General features: G+C 38.4%; 3 protein-coding genes across 8 annotated transcripts in view; 2 read left to right on the top strand and 1 right to left on the bottom strand.

Annotated features, from left to right (window-relative positions):
• Nucleotides 1-350: 350 nt before the first annotated feature.
• On the top strand, nt 351-8,528 carry stx5a (syntaxin 5A). Of its 5 annotated transcripts, none has more exons than XM_044127025.1 (12): nt 351-457; nt 1,057-1,193; nt 4,254-4,324; nt 4,537-4,592; nt 4,698-4,768; nt 4,856-4,972; nt 5,203-5,259; nt 5,378-5,459; nt 6,422-6,508; nt 6,651-6,754; nt 6,959-7,080; nt 7,355-8,528. In XM_044127025.1, exons 1-12 carry the CDS (start codon nt 367-369, stop codon nt 7,512-7,514), a joined length of 1,155 nt encoding a protein of 384 aa, XP_043982960.1. In that variant the 5' UTR covers nt 351-366; the 3' UTR covers nt 7,515-8,528. The 5 variants fall into 5 exon arrangements, with proteins under 5 accessions (XP_043982960.1, XP_043982959.1, XP_043982962.1 ...); XM_044127024.1 differs by having other exon boundaries at nt 352-457; nt 4,251-4,324; XM_044127028.1 differs by having other exon boundaries at nt 356-457; nt 975-1,193; nt 4,251-4,324.
• A 966-nt stretch (nt 8,529-9,494) lies between these two features.
• On the bottom strand, nt 9,495-12,372 carry zgc:162144 (RD3 domain-containing protein). The gene is made up of 3 exons (XM_044127023.1): nt 12,122-12,372; nt 11,683-11,990; nt 9,495-10,567 (listed from the first exon to the last, which is right to left on the bottom strand). Exons 2-3 carry the CDS (start codon nt 11,988-11,990, stop codon nt 10,195-10,197), a joined length of 681 nt encoding a protein of 226 aa, XP_043982958.1. The 5' UTR covers nt 12,122-12,372; the 3' UTR covers nt 9,495-10,194.
• A 1,779-nt stretch (nt 12,373-14,151) lies between these two features.
• The window catches only part of si:dkeyp-115e12.6 (centromere protein F), a 24,793-nt gene continuing 23,578 nt past the window's right edge, over nt 14,152-15,366 (top strand). The window contains exon 1 of one of the 2 annotated variants that reach the window (XM_044127014.1): nt 14,152-14,398. The gene's annotated coding sequence lies outside the window, so the exon portion shown is untranslated. The remainder of the gene's footprint in view (nt 14,399-15,366) is intronic. The other variant, XM_044127013.1, reaches the window with a different exon arrangement.

Here is a 15,366-nt window from a genome sequence, read left to right as displayed (position 1 = left end):
ACACCATGCTTGTTATTTATTTTGAAGAATAACAAGAGTTAATAGTTTCAGTATCTGTGTTGCCTTTGGTACTCTGCTGTTGGAATGTCAGAAAAAAAATGTTGCCCCCTGGTGGTCGAATGATGACTACCCAGTTATATTACCCCTCAAACTCAGTGTTTTGTATTTTTCATTTAATACATTGTTTATGTAAAATTAATTCGGCTAAAACAAGTCAAATCTAGTTGTTAATTTCCTGTCCTATGTTGGTTATAATTTAATTTTCACTACCTCTATGTAGGAGAAATGTTGCCCTCTGGTGACGAAAGCGGCCCAACTCCGGGGACTTTCAGTAAAGGAGACGTGGCAGTGACGTCAATTCCGGAAATGACCCGGATTGGAACTTTAACTGTAGGGTTGGTTACTTCTCATCAGAAACATCGACAAGCCACATTAAAATGGTGTGATATCGACTCAAGTAAGTTGAAACAAAGACAAATTTTGATGTTTCAAGCCAGAAAAGACTTAATCTTATCAGTTTAAACATTATTAAGTCACAGTAATTATGAAGGAATCGCTCGAAAAACCTGTTAGCATCGCTTAGCTAACGTTAGGCCGTGATCAGCTGTGCGTCGTGATGGGCGGCCTGTTCTTAGAGTTCGTTTCAAGCCAGAGTCTAGATTAATCTTCATACTACATTAATCATATATAATGATATATATATATATATATATAAATATATATATATATATATATATATATATATATATATATATATTTAGCTCTCCGTATGTCTCTGTGTTAGTTAAGACCGACATTTCTTATTTATCTTCTAGCTTTTTCTAGTCGACTTCAACATCTCTGTAGTTGTTGAAGTCGACGGTGCCGCTTGAGTGTTGTTTTTGTATTTCTGATCTGGTGTTTTGTGTATTTCTCATCGTTCCTTCAGAGAGGTTTACATATGTTTTTATTTATTTGTTTATTTTCTGTCACAGAAAATATGTGCGTGCGTATGTTAATGAAGAACACCCCACCTTGGATGTAGGTTTTTCGGTACATCTGCTCATTATTTACCAGACCCGCTTGAGGAGGAGGAACCGGTCGTTTCTAGTGATCCAGAGCGGGTTTCTTATCCACTAATCGGCGGCACGATGACTTGCCGCGACCGAACCCTGGAGTTTCAGTCGGCCTGTAAATCTCTCCAGGGCAGACAGGTATGTTGGTGAAAACACTCATCATAGCACAACAATAACACCAGAAAATTTGTCCCAAACTTCAATACCTACACGATCACATAGCCCACATGAGGCCATTTATTTTTATGATCAAGTATAACCAGCTATATAGAAACTTCTGCTTAGCTTAAAATTTGTCGTATTTATTTTTGTGGTTTGGTTCCACTTTTGGTTTCTTCAAAGTTAGACAGAGCGCCAACTCCAGTTTACAAGGCAGATCTCGATTCAGCTCATTTCAACAGGTTGTTTTTATTTTTACCAATAACTTTAATTGACAAAATACAATTTGTCAATTGTATTCACATTTTCAGGTTATTTCTTTATTTTCTGTTCAAACATTTTCTATTCAAATAAGTACAAAAACGTAGTATAAATGTAACTAGTAGAAGACTTAAATTCAGACTATTAATAAATGATTAAAAGTGCCTGAAAAAGGGCCTTTTGGTGTTGCTTGCTTTATCTAGATGACACAAAAAGCTTTTTGTAGAGTGATTTTAGACCCTATGCTTCAATACACAATGTTTTGTAATTAACATCTTAATTATTTTTGTGCAGTTTTAAAAGTAAAAACATATTGTTGGACCGCCTTTTAAATGAAGTGAATTTAAATGTTCAGATGTTCCCACAAACATGCTGCAGGCTGGTGCTTCTGAAAATAATTAAACTGGGAAATTAATACCAAAAAGTTGTTGGTTTAGGTTTTTTTAAATCATTATTTTGATACTATCTACAGTAGACGTTGAAATTTGGTAGCCAAGGTGTGAAAGCCATATTGTACATTAACAAAGTTTTACGTAACTGTTGAAGTTATCAATCCATTTAAAGCTAAGGTGTTAACAAGATAAGTTTAGTCAGTTTTTGTATTGAATGTTGGTTCTTTATGTGAATCATATTGCCTTTAAAATGATTAAATACTTACTGAAACTTGCTGAAACCCAGTGACATCTTGGTTAATAAATTCATGTGATTCTTTCCAATGGACATTCTGCAGCAAATTAACCACAGTTGGGGATGTCAGAATCTAATTAGATGTATGCTAATTGAACCATGAAAAAGAGGAAGTGAAAAAGCTTTTCTTTAAACAGAAAACTAAACTTGTGGGTGATTGCAAGCGGTGAAAAACTTAAAAAAATAAGTCACGTGAAGAGAGAGGCTATCATTCTGCCAATTTGTCATAAGTTTAAGCAGTGTCCACATTTATTTTTGGAATGAAAAATATTTACTCTATTATTCGTTAGTTAATAAGTAATTATAATGGACCTTCAATGCAAAACAACTAGTGTAGTTTAGTGTTAAGAATAAATATTTTTGTTATTCTTAATTAAGAAATAAAAGGTCTGAAAAAGCTAAATTTCTTTCAGTCACTGATGTAACCAGCAGCTGTTATTATGCAGGAAAAGCACAACTTTCAAGAAAAATTAACTTCTTTTTACAAACTCCAACTTTCTTCAAGGAACCTTATTTGCTGCTTTGGCTTTCTGCAATTAAATTTTTAACTGGTTGCTAATGTTGCAAAGTTTTAATATTCTTTCACATGTCGATGTTCTGGTCAACATTTGTAATCCAGAGACGTTCACCGCTTTTTCAAATCACCAGGAGGCCTTTCAGATGAATGGTGTTGCCACAACGTCAGGGGTTTATTCCTGAATTTGAATGAAAACAAGACATACAATATTTTTACTAGAGGTGTGCCGATCGTAATTGGCCACCGATCGTAATTGGCCAATTTCCGTGAAAAAGTGAATGATCGGTGATCACCGATCACGGTCTCTTGATGCCGATCACCTGTATCTCATTCGCAGCCTGCGTGTGCAGCTGTCTCCTCTTTCCTTCACACTGCGCAAGCGCACAGCAGTAAATCCTAAGCAATGTGGTGTGGAACTTGAGCGCTCTGAAAGTGAACAGGGACGTTTGCGTGTTGCGGTGGAAAATTACCTCAGCAAATCTAACGTGAGTTTGGCTACATCGAGGCTCAATGCAGGAAAAAAGGACATCCGGTAAAGCAGTGTACAACTACCAACACTCACCCGGATTAGCATCACGGTCAGAAAACTAAACAAATAACCTGAAAAATAATTTAAGTGTTCGAGCTAGCGGTGTAAGATGCTGGTTCTGTTCTCGTTGAACCGCCGTTTCTGCTCCACCTGCAGTGAACTCTCACACCGAACCTCTGCCAAAAGCTGCAGCACGTAACTTAAAAAAAGATAAGATTTTGGATATGTATTAAAACTTTCGCTCTCTGAACACAAGACAGATAATCTCTGAAAAAATCATCGATCTTCTCTGCCTCCTCCTGTGTTCTGCAGAATTACTCTGCTCAGTCAGAAACAACCAATCAGAACCAGCATTAATCAGCAAGCCATGCTATCGGGAAGGATTGTTTATTTTGATGCAGCCTGCTTTTGACTTTGAATGAATGTTTTCTTTTTTGATGGCCAAAAATCTGCCTATATTAGTTGATATAGGCAGATTTATTTGACTCATGTATAATTTATGGTACTGAGAGCCTTACTATTAAATATTATTTTACTGATTGCAGGTTTTTCAGTTGTCCCTTTGACTGAATAGCTGCTGTATTGTGCCTGCAAGTATTTTGCATGTTTTCTGCCTAAATTAGGTGAATTTATTGCCAGATCATTTTTTTTATTTTGTCAGATCACATAGCAGCATTTATATCTAAAGCAAAAAATTAACAGTCAATTCAGGTGATTGGCAAAGATCAGTGATCGGCAGAGGTCGGCCTCATTGGTGATCGGTATCGGAATCGGCAACAGAAAATCTGATCGGAGCATCCCTTATTTTTACAGATTTTTTTTTTCTTGAAAACACATTTGACAACGCACTGATTGCTTTTTACAAAAACTGTCTATTAGAATAAAGAGTAAAAGGTAACGTGGTATTTTTTTTAGCAGGGAAACCGAAAGATGATAAACTCCCATTTTTTCCCCTTTGGTGATAAAATGGAGTCCTATAGAGAAACACATTGTATCTTCTTCATGTAGATCTGATCAGTTTGTTCTTGTGTTCCTCCTGTAGCAGAATGGAGTGCAGCCCAGTAAACCAGCTCACAACGCCCTCAGGCAACACAGCGACTTTACACTTATGGCCAAGTAAGAGCCTCTTTCTCTTCCTCCATGTGTGTTTTTACAGCTCAGATATTTGCTCACACTACATGTTTTTAAGTGTCAAAGTACACTCACTCATATGTTTTACTTTAAGTTATTGGAGGAAATTGCTTCAAAACAAAATTAAAATACATGAAAGAAATGCTCTTTAACGGTGCGGTTGGCTGATAAAGCTGCGTTTCTGTTTGATCTTGTAGGAGAATTGGAAAAGACTTGAGCAACACGTTTGCCAAATTGGAAAAACTCACTTTTTGTAAGTATTCATTTATTTATGTTTTACATTGGTTCTGCAGTAATAAAAGCTTTGTGCAGCTTTGATCAAAACGCTGATTCTGTTTGCTGCCGGTTTGACGTTCAGTGGCGAAAAGAAAATCTCTGTTTGACGACAAGGCGGTGGAGATAGAGGAACTCACCTACATCATTAAGCAAGTGAGTTGATTTACCGGTGAGCTTAGCGTGAGTTTACACTCGGTGAAATGTTTTCACACTGACTCATCCTTCTGTTTGTGTCTGCAGGATATCAACAGTCTGAACAAACAGATAGCACAGCTGCAGGACCTGGTGAGGTCCCGCGGCGCCCCGGGTGGCCGGCACATCCAGACCCACTCAAACACCATCGTGGTGTCGTTACAGGTAGCCCACAGTCTCAGGTTTCCGGTTCAGACTCCACTCTCTTTAACTTTGGCCAGGATTAACTACCTGTGCAAAGTAAACACTAAAATGTATCAGTTTTTTTGTTGTATTTCTTTTAATTAAGAGAGTAGAAAAGAAGCAAATGTGTTTGTATTTCTGTTTGCATTTAAGTAGAAGACATTTGGTGTGGTCTGGAAATATTAAATATTTCATTTTTGTCTTGTTTACAGTCCAAACTGGCATCCATGTCTAATGACTTTAAATCAGTCCTAGAAGTTCGAACTGAGGTGAGAGATTTTTTTTCTCCCCATAATATTGCACTTCAAAAACATTATTTTTTCATTTTTAGGTTGTAGTCAGATCTTGCTTTCCTTTTTTAACATTAATCGCTTAAATTTTCCACAGAACCTGAAGCAGCAGCGCAGCAGGAGAGAGCAGTTCTCCCAGCCTCCTGTAGCGTCTTCTCCTATGATGGCCAATAACTTTAGTAAGTCTGAATGCTTCCTGGCTTCATGCATGAGCTTTAAATGGGTGGCATTAAAGGAAAGACGTATAGCTCCATTGTGGCGCGTTTATTCTGCACCGATAAAGCCAGACGTTTTGCCAAAGCAGCGTTTCTGGCTGAACAGCCCATGTGGTCTGGGGAGATAAGCAGCTGCAGTTAATTCAAATCAAAAGCTACAATGTTATCTGGACAGCCCAGAGGACATTTAGAGGATGCTCTAAAGTTTCTTTTTTAGAAATGGAAGCTTACATTTATGGTCATCTGTGTGTGGAAGAAACACACCCCTGATGTTCGTTTATTCAGAAAGGCTCGCCTACATTAACCGTCTTACAGTTTAGCTGGAAGGCGTATCTGCCTCCTACTTTCTTAATCGTGCCGATAATTTTTATTTAGATATTTCTGTTAATTTACTAATATAATTTATTCAGTAGGGTCAGATGCAAAAAAGGAAAAGAAAACAATCTACTGCCTGCATCATTGTGTTTATAATCGTAGCTAATTAGCAACACTGACCCCTAGTAAGACTTTTCTTTATAGGACCAGTCTAGATGGGTAAATAATTTCTGTGTATAAATTACCACATAATCCAAAAATCCAAAGAGTTGAATAAAATCACCTAAAAAATAAATTTTAATCCAGAAATGTCAGCCTGCTGATATGTTTGCCCAGTACATGCAGTCAGTACTCTGTTCACATAAATACATTTACCCCAATAATTGTATTTTGATCATGTGCTGTGGATTTTCATAAATTATTTACATTATGAACAGATTCTGAGTCAATTGCTTCTGCACATCAACACTGAGCATGCTCTTCAGGTTTACTAGCACAGCCTAGGTTGTGGTGCCAGTACAGCTGTTGCAGTAGTGAACTGCTCGAAGTCTTTGTGAATGATTCTTACTGTATTTGGTCCTCTGTAATGCAAAGATTAAAAAATATTTTAGGGAGCCGCAAAAAAGGGGCCCAGGAGCCGCATGCAGCTCGCGAGCCGCGCAATGACTACCAGGGCTATACAACCTCAAATTTAAAAGGTACTGCCCCCCCTGGATCGCTTGCCTCACACAGCGGGTATTAGCAGCAACTGTATGTGCCCGCTGTTCTTTCAGCTTTTCCGCTGTAACATTTAGGGTTCTTGTCAAATCCCGTTTATCGTGCGTGTGTTTTTCCTTTCAGAAAGCTCGGTGCTGATGCAGGACGAGTCCCGGAGCATGGGGGACGTGGCCATCGACATGGACTCCCAGAGCAACCCTCTGCAGCTCCAGCTCATTGATGAGCAGGTACCCAGCTGCTGCTAGTCACTCGTACTGATGGTCGAAATAGAAACTACCAATTAAGAGCAGACATTTAAACATCATCCTAGTTTGACAGTTCTTTAAAATCACTGAGATTATTTTGGAGAGTCCCAGATGGACTCAGAGACATATTGCACATATTGTCTTTTTTTTTTTTTTCTTTTATTAAATTCTTGATGGTGTTTCCAGGACTCGTACATCCAGAGCCGTGCAGACACCATGCAGAACATTGAGAGCACCATCGTGGAGCTGGGCTCCATATTCCAGCAACTGGCTCACATGGTGAAGGAGCAAGAAGAGACCATCCAGAGGTGAGAGTCGCATGAGGACAGATCATATTATTCTCATATCTCTAATACTACTAAAGGGAACAACAACTAGAGAGTAAAACCTCAAATATAAAAAGCTTTGGAAGAATCTCAGAATGGGAATTCTGCAATGTTTGAAACTCAGTGACAAGAGGAATATGTCAGCATTGTATATACACTGAATCTGTCAGATATTTAGTGGTTAATGTTTTAACGATGGCTGATCTGATAGAAACGCAGATATTACTGTCCCCTCTAACTCGTCATCTCCCTGCAGGATCGACGCCAACGTGGAGGACACACAGCTGAATGTCGAGGCTGCTCACACAGAAATCCTGAAATACTTCCAGTCAGTCTCCTCCAACCGCTGGCTGATGATCAAGATCTTTCTTGTCCTCATAGTTTTCTTCATCATCTTCGTTGTCTTCTTCGCATAAAGAAAAGGGTTGGGCGTCTAAAAGAGAGGAAAAGCGTATCAACTGAAGCTAATGTTGGACTGGGAGACGTTCACGTCACACTGAGAAAACAGACTTCTTTAGAACGGTTTCACGCCAGCTTGGGGTGAATTCAAATAAACATGGACTCCAGTTATTTCCAAGCTATGGACTCATGGTTCAACACTTTGAAAGATGAAGTGATTGAGCTCTGTCCAAACAAAACAAATAAATGGTGTAAAATCTCCAGTTTGTAGAAAGGAAAGACTGCTCTGCGTTGTACTTTGACCAACTCTTTGTAAACATTTAATCAAAATGGCTGTAATTTAATAGTTTGATTCTGCAAACTGTCTTATAAAAAATGTTGTTCCTTCTTCTTTACCCCCTTTATTACTTATTTTTTTACTTTCACTTCAGCAGCAAACAATAGAACCGGAATCTATTCTCATATTAGTTTTCTTCATGTTACTGGGAGAGATAATACCTTGTCTAATCATTATTTCTAAATTCACCATTCATTTATGCTGTGAACTATTTTATCCAGTTACATTTTGTTGTGCTTTATTTGCCAAATGGGAACGCTCTTTAACCTGTGACATGACACTGAAGAAGTTGTTTACAGTCAGCTGAACTTAAGTCTGCAGAATAATTTGGTATAGAAATATATTAAAAGAACTGTCACTGGAAATGTCCGGGAGTCATCAAGCGTTTCAAGTATTGAAGGGATTAAAGGGACTCATTCATGCCGCGCCCCACAAAGAATCAGAGCTAATGAAGGGGTTTCTCTGCTAATGAAGTGACTCAGATTCCCTGGAAGTATCTGGTTGGTTGTCTGCCCTCTCTACCTAATGTACAGGATGTTATTTAAATGATTGTCTCCTTTTGAGAAGACATGGTTCCTATTCTCCCACCAGTTTCTTTTAGCCAAATGCCTTGACTTTATTGTACAATGTGCAAATAGTTCTAATGATGTATTGATGAGCGAGTGCACAATAATAAAACAAAATTGGATCTTGATGCTGATGTTTGGAGCTTGTTTTTTTGTGATCAGGAGGATCAGATTTTTAGTTTCTATTTGCCACAATGACATGGTTTTTGTTTTAGTCTTTTATCTCTAATTTATGTGCAGCTTTGGTGAACTGGTTGCATTAACTGAATAGTTTTCAAATTGCATGCTAAGAGGCACAATGTGCAGAACCAACCAACTTTCTACAGAATGTGTAGCTTCAAACCTCCAAGCTTTGTGTGCTCTTCCAAAGAACTTTATGGACTGGTTTCTGATTGCCAAACAACTGCATCCAACTCTAGAATCACCAGAATTAACTTTTTGACTACATTTTGTGAAGCGTAAAGTTTATAAAGACAGAATTGTGTTTCTGGTTTGCTCCAGGGGCCTCAACGTCACTTTAGTAGGATGTTTGTTTGACTTTTGGGAATTATTTCTTGGTATAGCTGTCACTGACTCTGACTGAACTTAAAGTTAAACTAATATTTCCAATATATATATATTTTTTTAAATTATTTGTAAAACAGTCATGGCTTTTTCAGAAATGTTTTTTTGTAAAAAGTCTCACATTTATACTGCAGATATATATGTATTTGTTAGTACACATGATTTAATCCACATCCATTTACGTAGTCTGAGTGTAAACTAAAATATTTACAATATCATTCACTATAATCCTGATATAACCTTGATGTCTTATTTATACATCCATATATATATATGTATATGTATGTATTTCTATTTTTTTATGTCTTATTTTTTAATTTGTAGATCTCTGAACCCAAGAATCTTATTGCACGAATGATGTTTAATTGTTCCTTTTTAGTCTGCAGACTAAAAGTGCCTCAAAACGTAGTCCTAAATGTTAAGAAGAACCATATTTAGATCAAAAACAGGGACAATGTAGAGAAAACAGCATTTTAATCACACTGTTCATTTGAGAACATGTCATATTTCTCCAAATACATGTGTGCACATTCAGAATAAAAAATAAAACATCAGACATAATTCAGGTTGAGTTGCAGTAGCTTTGTTGACAGGAGAGCTTTCACAAAGTGACAGAATCTGCCGAGTCAGCAGAAAAGCAGCCTGAGCTGAGTGTGCTCACCCCACCCTCCCGTTGCATGTAATGCTTTAAAGGGACAGTTCGTTAGATGTCTTTTACACCACATCTAAGGAGTGCTTGAGTTTTTGAATTTGTCTGCAGATGATGTTGTTTCACCTGGTCGTAAAATTAAGAGTTTGGTTGGAATTGTGATGCCTGCTGGGGATGATGTGCTGATCTGTCACAATGTCTTCATTGGACAGTGTGCAAAATTGTGGCATTGTAGTTACCTAAACCTTAGTTTGGAATGGTCAGTAAACCATTTTTGAAGAATAAATAATTCCTGCTCACTCTTGTCTCAAAGATCTGCTGCGTGGTCAAAGACTGGTTGGTACTCAACCATCAGTACAGGGTAAAGCCTTCAACCAGAACAATAATGCTTCTGAGTTTCTAATGTTTACTGGAATGAAACAGTTATAAAATTGTCAAATGCTTCCGCTGTCGTCATCATTGTCGTCGTCTGTTTTGAGAAAAGTGAGTCTTGTTGTCTTCATCTTATAATTTACTTTCACTTTTCCTTCCTCTCTCCTCTCTCTCTTCCCTTTGCCTCCACAAATCTTCCTCCCCTCGTCTCAGCTCTGAGCGCTCTGCTCCAGTGGGGTGATCTCTGGCATGCTCTTGCTCCTCCCCTTCCTCGCTCTGGCCCTTATGGCCTCTTCCTCGCCCTCTCCATCGTCCTCATCGTCGGACCAATCCACTTGCTGCTGCAGGTTCCCCCTAGATCCCCTCAAGCCGCTCCCCTTGAACATCTGCCCGGTGCGAATCTTTGTGCGGAACGTAACGAAGGAGAGGCTCTTGCTGCGCTGCTGCTTCTCGTAATACGCGCTCGGTGGCTGGACCTCATCGTTGCCGTTGACCTCGTCCACGCAGTCGCGCAGCACTGTGCGAAACAGCCGGGGAACCTCATGAACCTCAGGCTCCATCTGGGACACCAGCCTCCTAAACCTGCAGAAGAAGAAGAAGAGAAGACGTGATCTGATTAGGGATACCACTTAGTAATCGATTATTGTGACGATTAATCAATTAATTTGATTTAAGAAATTGGGCATGTTCTGTAGATTTTGTGTTTAGTCTCTTAAGCTTATTTTGTACAATATTAGAAATACATAAACAGACAAACACATAATTCAATTCATTTTTTAAATAAGAAAATAATTATTTTTGCCTTAATTGCAATAACAGCATTCTTTATGCTCTAAGTCAATTGTTTGTATTCTTTGTGAAAGAATGGCAAGACATTCCTGACAAAGTCTTGTTATCATGTAGTGTAGACAGTAAACGTGCTCTGATAAAATTCTTCTTTGGACTAAATACATAATACTAGAAGAAACTAACACCCTATGCCTACCATGTGAAACATGATGATGGCAATATTATGCTGTGGGTAAAGCTCTCCTTTAGCAGGATGCTACATCATGGACAACCCTAAAAGAAAAACCGGAGGCTGCAAAATATCTCAAGACATGAGAAGGAAGAAGGCCATTTTAAAAGTTGTCACTTCCACCCTGATGGCTGCATCAACCTGCATGTTTGAAATGATTAATCATGATAAATCAATTATTGAAATATTCATCAACTACTTAATCATCAATTAATTGTGAATTGGGGTATAGTGACTCTGAAAGGGTAATTTGATGATAGAACAACTCAGTCAGACAGGTAGAGAGGATCTGAGAGTATCAGCATGTTGTTGCTCAGAGTTTTAAAGGGATTATCAGACTGCAACTCTGCAACTCTCTTGTCCTTAGTTCTCTCTTCATATTTTATATTATAGAGTTGTCTTTATTTCACAATGATTTTAGAGACCTTCAGTCTGAATTGTTGATGAAAAGCACTTAGCTTGAAAATTAAATAGAGTAAAAGTACTAAATGGACTATAATAAAATGAACAATACAGTGCAAATTGAGAAGTCGCGTGTTCGTTAAGTTTATCTTTGCTTTATGGGGAGAAAAACTACAATCCCTGTAATGGTTCCCCAGTCAACTTTACACCTTTTTAAATGTAATTATCTGCTTGTTTTCCTGCCTGATAGACTTTCACCTGCTTCAGTGTTTCTTACCTAACGATGACAGGGCCGCACTGTGCAGGGGGGATCTTGGCACAGAGGTCCTGCAGCTCCAGCAGGTCGTTGGGGGTGAGCTGGTAGGGCTGAGGGGTCGGGGTGTGTGCCAGCCAGCTGTAGTCCGCCGTGGAGGAGGAGCTGCGGCGCCGGCGCCGGCCCTCGGTGGCCCTCTCCAAATGGATGCGCTCGGTCCGCTTCACCATGGCGCCCAGCTCCAGCATCAGAGTGTTGGTCACCAGCTCCTCTGTGCTGCGGTGACCCGGAACTTTGGGCTCAAGGGAGAAGACAGCCGACCAAGGAAACATCTGGAAAAGAGAAATCACATCTCACAATGTGACAAAATAAACAACCTTTACGTGGGAAAAGTGGATTGAAATCACAGCAAACAGCTAAATAATAACATATGAGTATCCTCTCCTTTTATTCGTTCACGTACCTTTATGACAGTGAATGTACAAAGCGATGGTGTGTTTCTATCTGGCAGAAATCCCTCAGTTGTCTGTTCAAGACTCTGTCAGCAGCCAGAGGAAGAGCAGACCTCCATGGGCAGAGTGGATGAATGAGACTCCAGCTGGTGGCACACAGCTGCCTGACTGCCTGGCTACCTGTGAAGGTCCCTGGCAGACAGCGCAGGTAATACTTTGAGGTGTGCGTGGAGCGAGTGTGAGTTTGGGATTGAGAATAAATGTCATCCCGTATTAATAAAGATAGAGTGACGAGATGAGCTTATTGGGACATGAGTGCACGCCTGCAGGGAGAGCCGGGTGCATCAGTGTGAGTGATGGAAATCATTTTACATAACCGCACAGACAGGGGTGACATCAAGCTGATCTGTTTTCATTTAGCTGCATTTCTTTATTCTCTTTTCAACATCAATTAATTCCTTCTTTTTAATTGATGCACCTTTATGTGTCTTTAAAGAGGAAACTGTTCAGAGTTTCTGTCAAGTTTAATCTTGGATAAACATTGAAGAAAATGTTCAGGTTTCAAACATTTATTTCTTCCGCAAAACATTAAACACTGAATATCTGATATTTTTCTCAGACATTCTCGGTAATACCAGAGTTATTACACATTATCACAGCGACATGGCATAACGATCGCCTGTAAATGCTCAGCAGTCTGTCTCAGTATATGTTAGGCACATCAGGCCAGTTTCTGGGTTTCCACACCACTCAGCACTGAGCCACCAAATCCCAGATTACATTCAAATCCAGAGCCTACCTGGAAGAATGACTGCTTGTTGTGACTGTTATAATCTAATTACTACTATACTCTCAGTCCTGGTACAACTGTATACCAGGAAGAGATGATTTTGTAAATATTACTGAGAGCAGGTCTATTGAGTTTAATAGAATATTTAAGTGTGTGTAGACCGATATATGCTTATCTGCGGCCTGTTATAAGAAAGTTTCAGTCAGAAAGAGGCAAGAACATGATTACACACAGCAAGGTATCATTACAGACGCTTCAAAATCAAGAAATGTTTTTTTAAATTTTTTTTATCCATTCTCATCTCAGTACCTTTCACTTTGTGCTTAATGGCACAAAATGAGTCCTGACCTTCAACTTTTGCAACTACTTGTCATCTATACTGAGAAGTCCAGACTTTATTTATATAAAGTATATATGATAGTCCAACACAAAGTAGTGCATAATTTAGAAGTAGGAAGAAAATAATGCTTTGGTTTAGAATAGAATAGAATAGAATAGAATAGAATAGAATAGAATAGAATAGAATAGAATAGAATAGAATAGAATAGAATACAATTATTTGCCTCACAAAGGGGAAGTTAAGATAAGACAAAATAAGATAAAATAATCCTTTGTTAGTCCTACAACTAATGTCCATTTTCTGGACATTATATCCAGAAAGTGGATATAATGGTAAAACAGTGTAGGAAAAATACAAGTTAAACTAGGAATATAAATACAAAAAAATCAATATATATTTATAAAGAAATACAGATATTGATGGACAACATATGGAGTATACTGAAGGAGTACGAAACAGCAATTACTATGCAACATTGTTTTAATAAAATAAAAATAGTTCTTTAATGGTCCCACAAGTGGGAAATTTAAGCTGTCATGGACATAATAAAAAGAGAGTAGCAGAGTGAAAAACAACAGAATAAAATCAAAACAGAGTTTTAAAAAACACCATACAAGCTAAACTAAAAATATAAATAAGAAAATATCAATACATATATGCAAAAAAATAAAAATAAATACTGTGGCTGTTGGACAACACAGTGAAATTACTAGCGAAATGCACAACTCAGCCGTAGAAGATATATATTTTAGTAATTATAGAGTTTAATATAAAAAAATACACAAATGATCATTTAGTACAGTGACGTCAAGAATGTTTGACGTTCTTACGTGACTTGAGTGAGTGACATCCTTTCATCGCTAGAGGTCCTCAGAGAGTCACCCCGCCACGCGGACCTTTCCCAAAACATTCCCCTCCTACGTCATCAGCCCCCTCCTGCCTCGTGCCGCCCCGGGTTCTGTTGGGTTATCAGTGGGACAGATCCCGCGGTATTTTGCAGCTCATAAAAAAAGCTGTCAACATTCGGGTTGAGTTTTGTCCTGTTTCAAGTTGCTGTCTGACTCCGTGGACGCCGGAGTTTGGTTCCGTGACCCCTGTCACGGCCGTGCCTGAGCGTCCCCGGCTGATCTCGCTCTTTGTCACGCTCTGAAGTGAATGGTGAGTAGCTTTGTTGTGGGTTAGCTTGTAGCATCACTCCTGGGCTGATGCCAGCCGCTGGTCACTGGTGAACCGAGCTGACACTCTTGCGAGCTTGCGAGTTGTTCACATAGTTAACGTAAAAATGACGATTTTCTTTCTGTTTGTTTTTCGTTAATTGTCTGTATTTTTATTGAAACATCGTAATATGGATTTCCGGATGTTTTCCTCTTGAATTCATGTCTTGTTGAGGACTTGCTATACCAACTTTTAACATTTGCCACGAAAGCAATATAAATTTCATTCATTTGTTACGTCATTGATCGCGTGGTAAAGCTAACCTGTTGAGGAAACCTTCAGATTATCTGTTTTCTCATGGTGTGAAATAAACTATATGGGACTCCAATTGTGTACAAAACAAGCAAACATTTGACCATATATGTGAAATAATATTTGAGTATGCCTATCCAACCCCCAACAGTGGTGAAAAATATTTTAGCTACAGGTTTTAGCTTTAAGTGTCTAATTTATTTATAAAGTCAGACACTATTGTCTTCAGTGCGGCTATAAGAAATGGTGTTTCTCAATCCTGGCGTATTTGACTAATACTATGGCTATTATTTAACTTTTTTACAATTTATTACACAATTATTCAGCATCTATACAAGTTTTTGCATCAGTTTTTAAATATGTGGATTTGTTTTCATTGTCAAATTACACATCTACACTTGGAAGACATTTCTCTTAAGTGCAGCGCATTAATGATGTAGTTGGTGCTGATTGTTTCTTTCTTATTTCATATTGTGGTGGGAATGGTTATTTTACACCAAGCATTTTCAGGTTTACATCTAGTACCAATCAGGCATCAATTTATACCCTCCAAGTTTCATTTGCTCTTTGACGGCCTATTAAATAAATACATTTTCTTTAATCAGTTTCTAGTTTACAATAAGAGCATTTGTTTATAAAAATACATTGCCATTAATTGG

This window comes from Gambusia affinis, linkage group LG09, assembly GCF_019740435.1.
Source record: "Gambusia affinis linkage group LG09, SWU_Gaff_1.0, whole genome shotgun sequence".
Lineage (NCBI taxonomy): Eukaryota > Metazoa > Chordata > Actinopteri > Cyprinodontiformes > Poeciliidae > Gambusia > Gambusia affinis.
The sequence above is the reverse complement of the archived record's forward strand: the minus strand, read 5'-3'. Positions and strand labels throughout refer to the sequence as shown.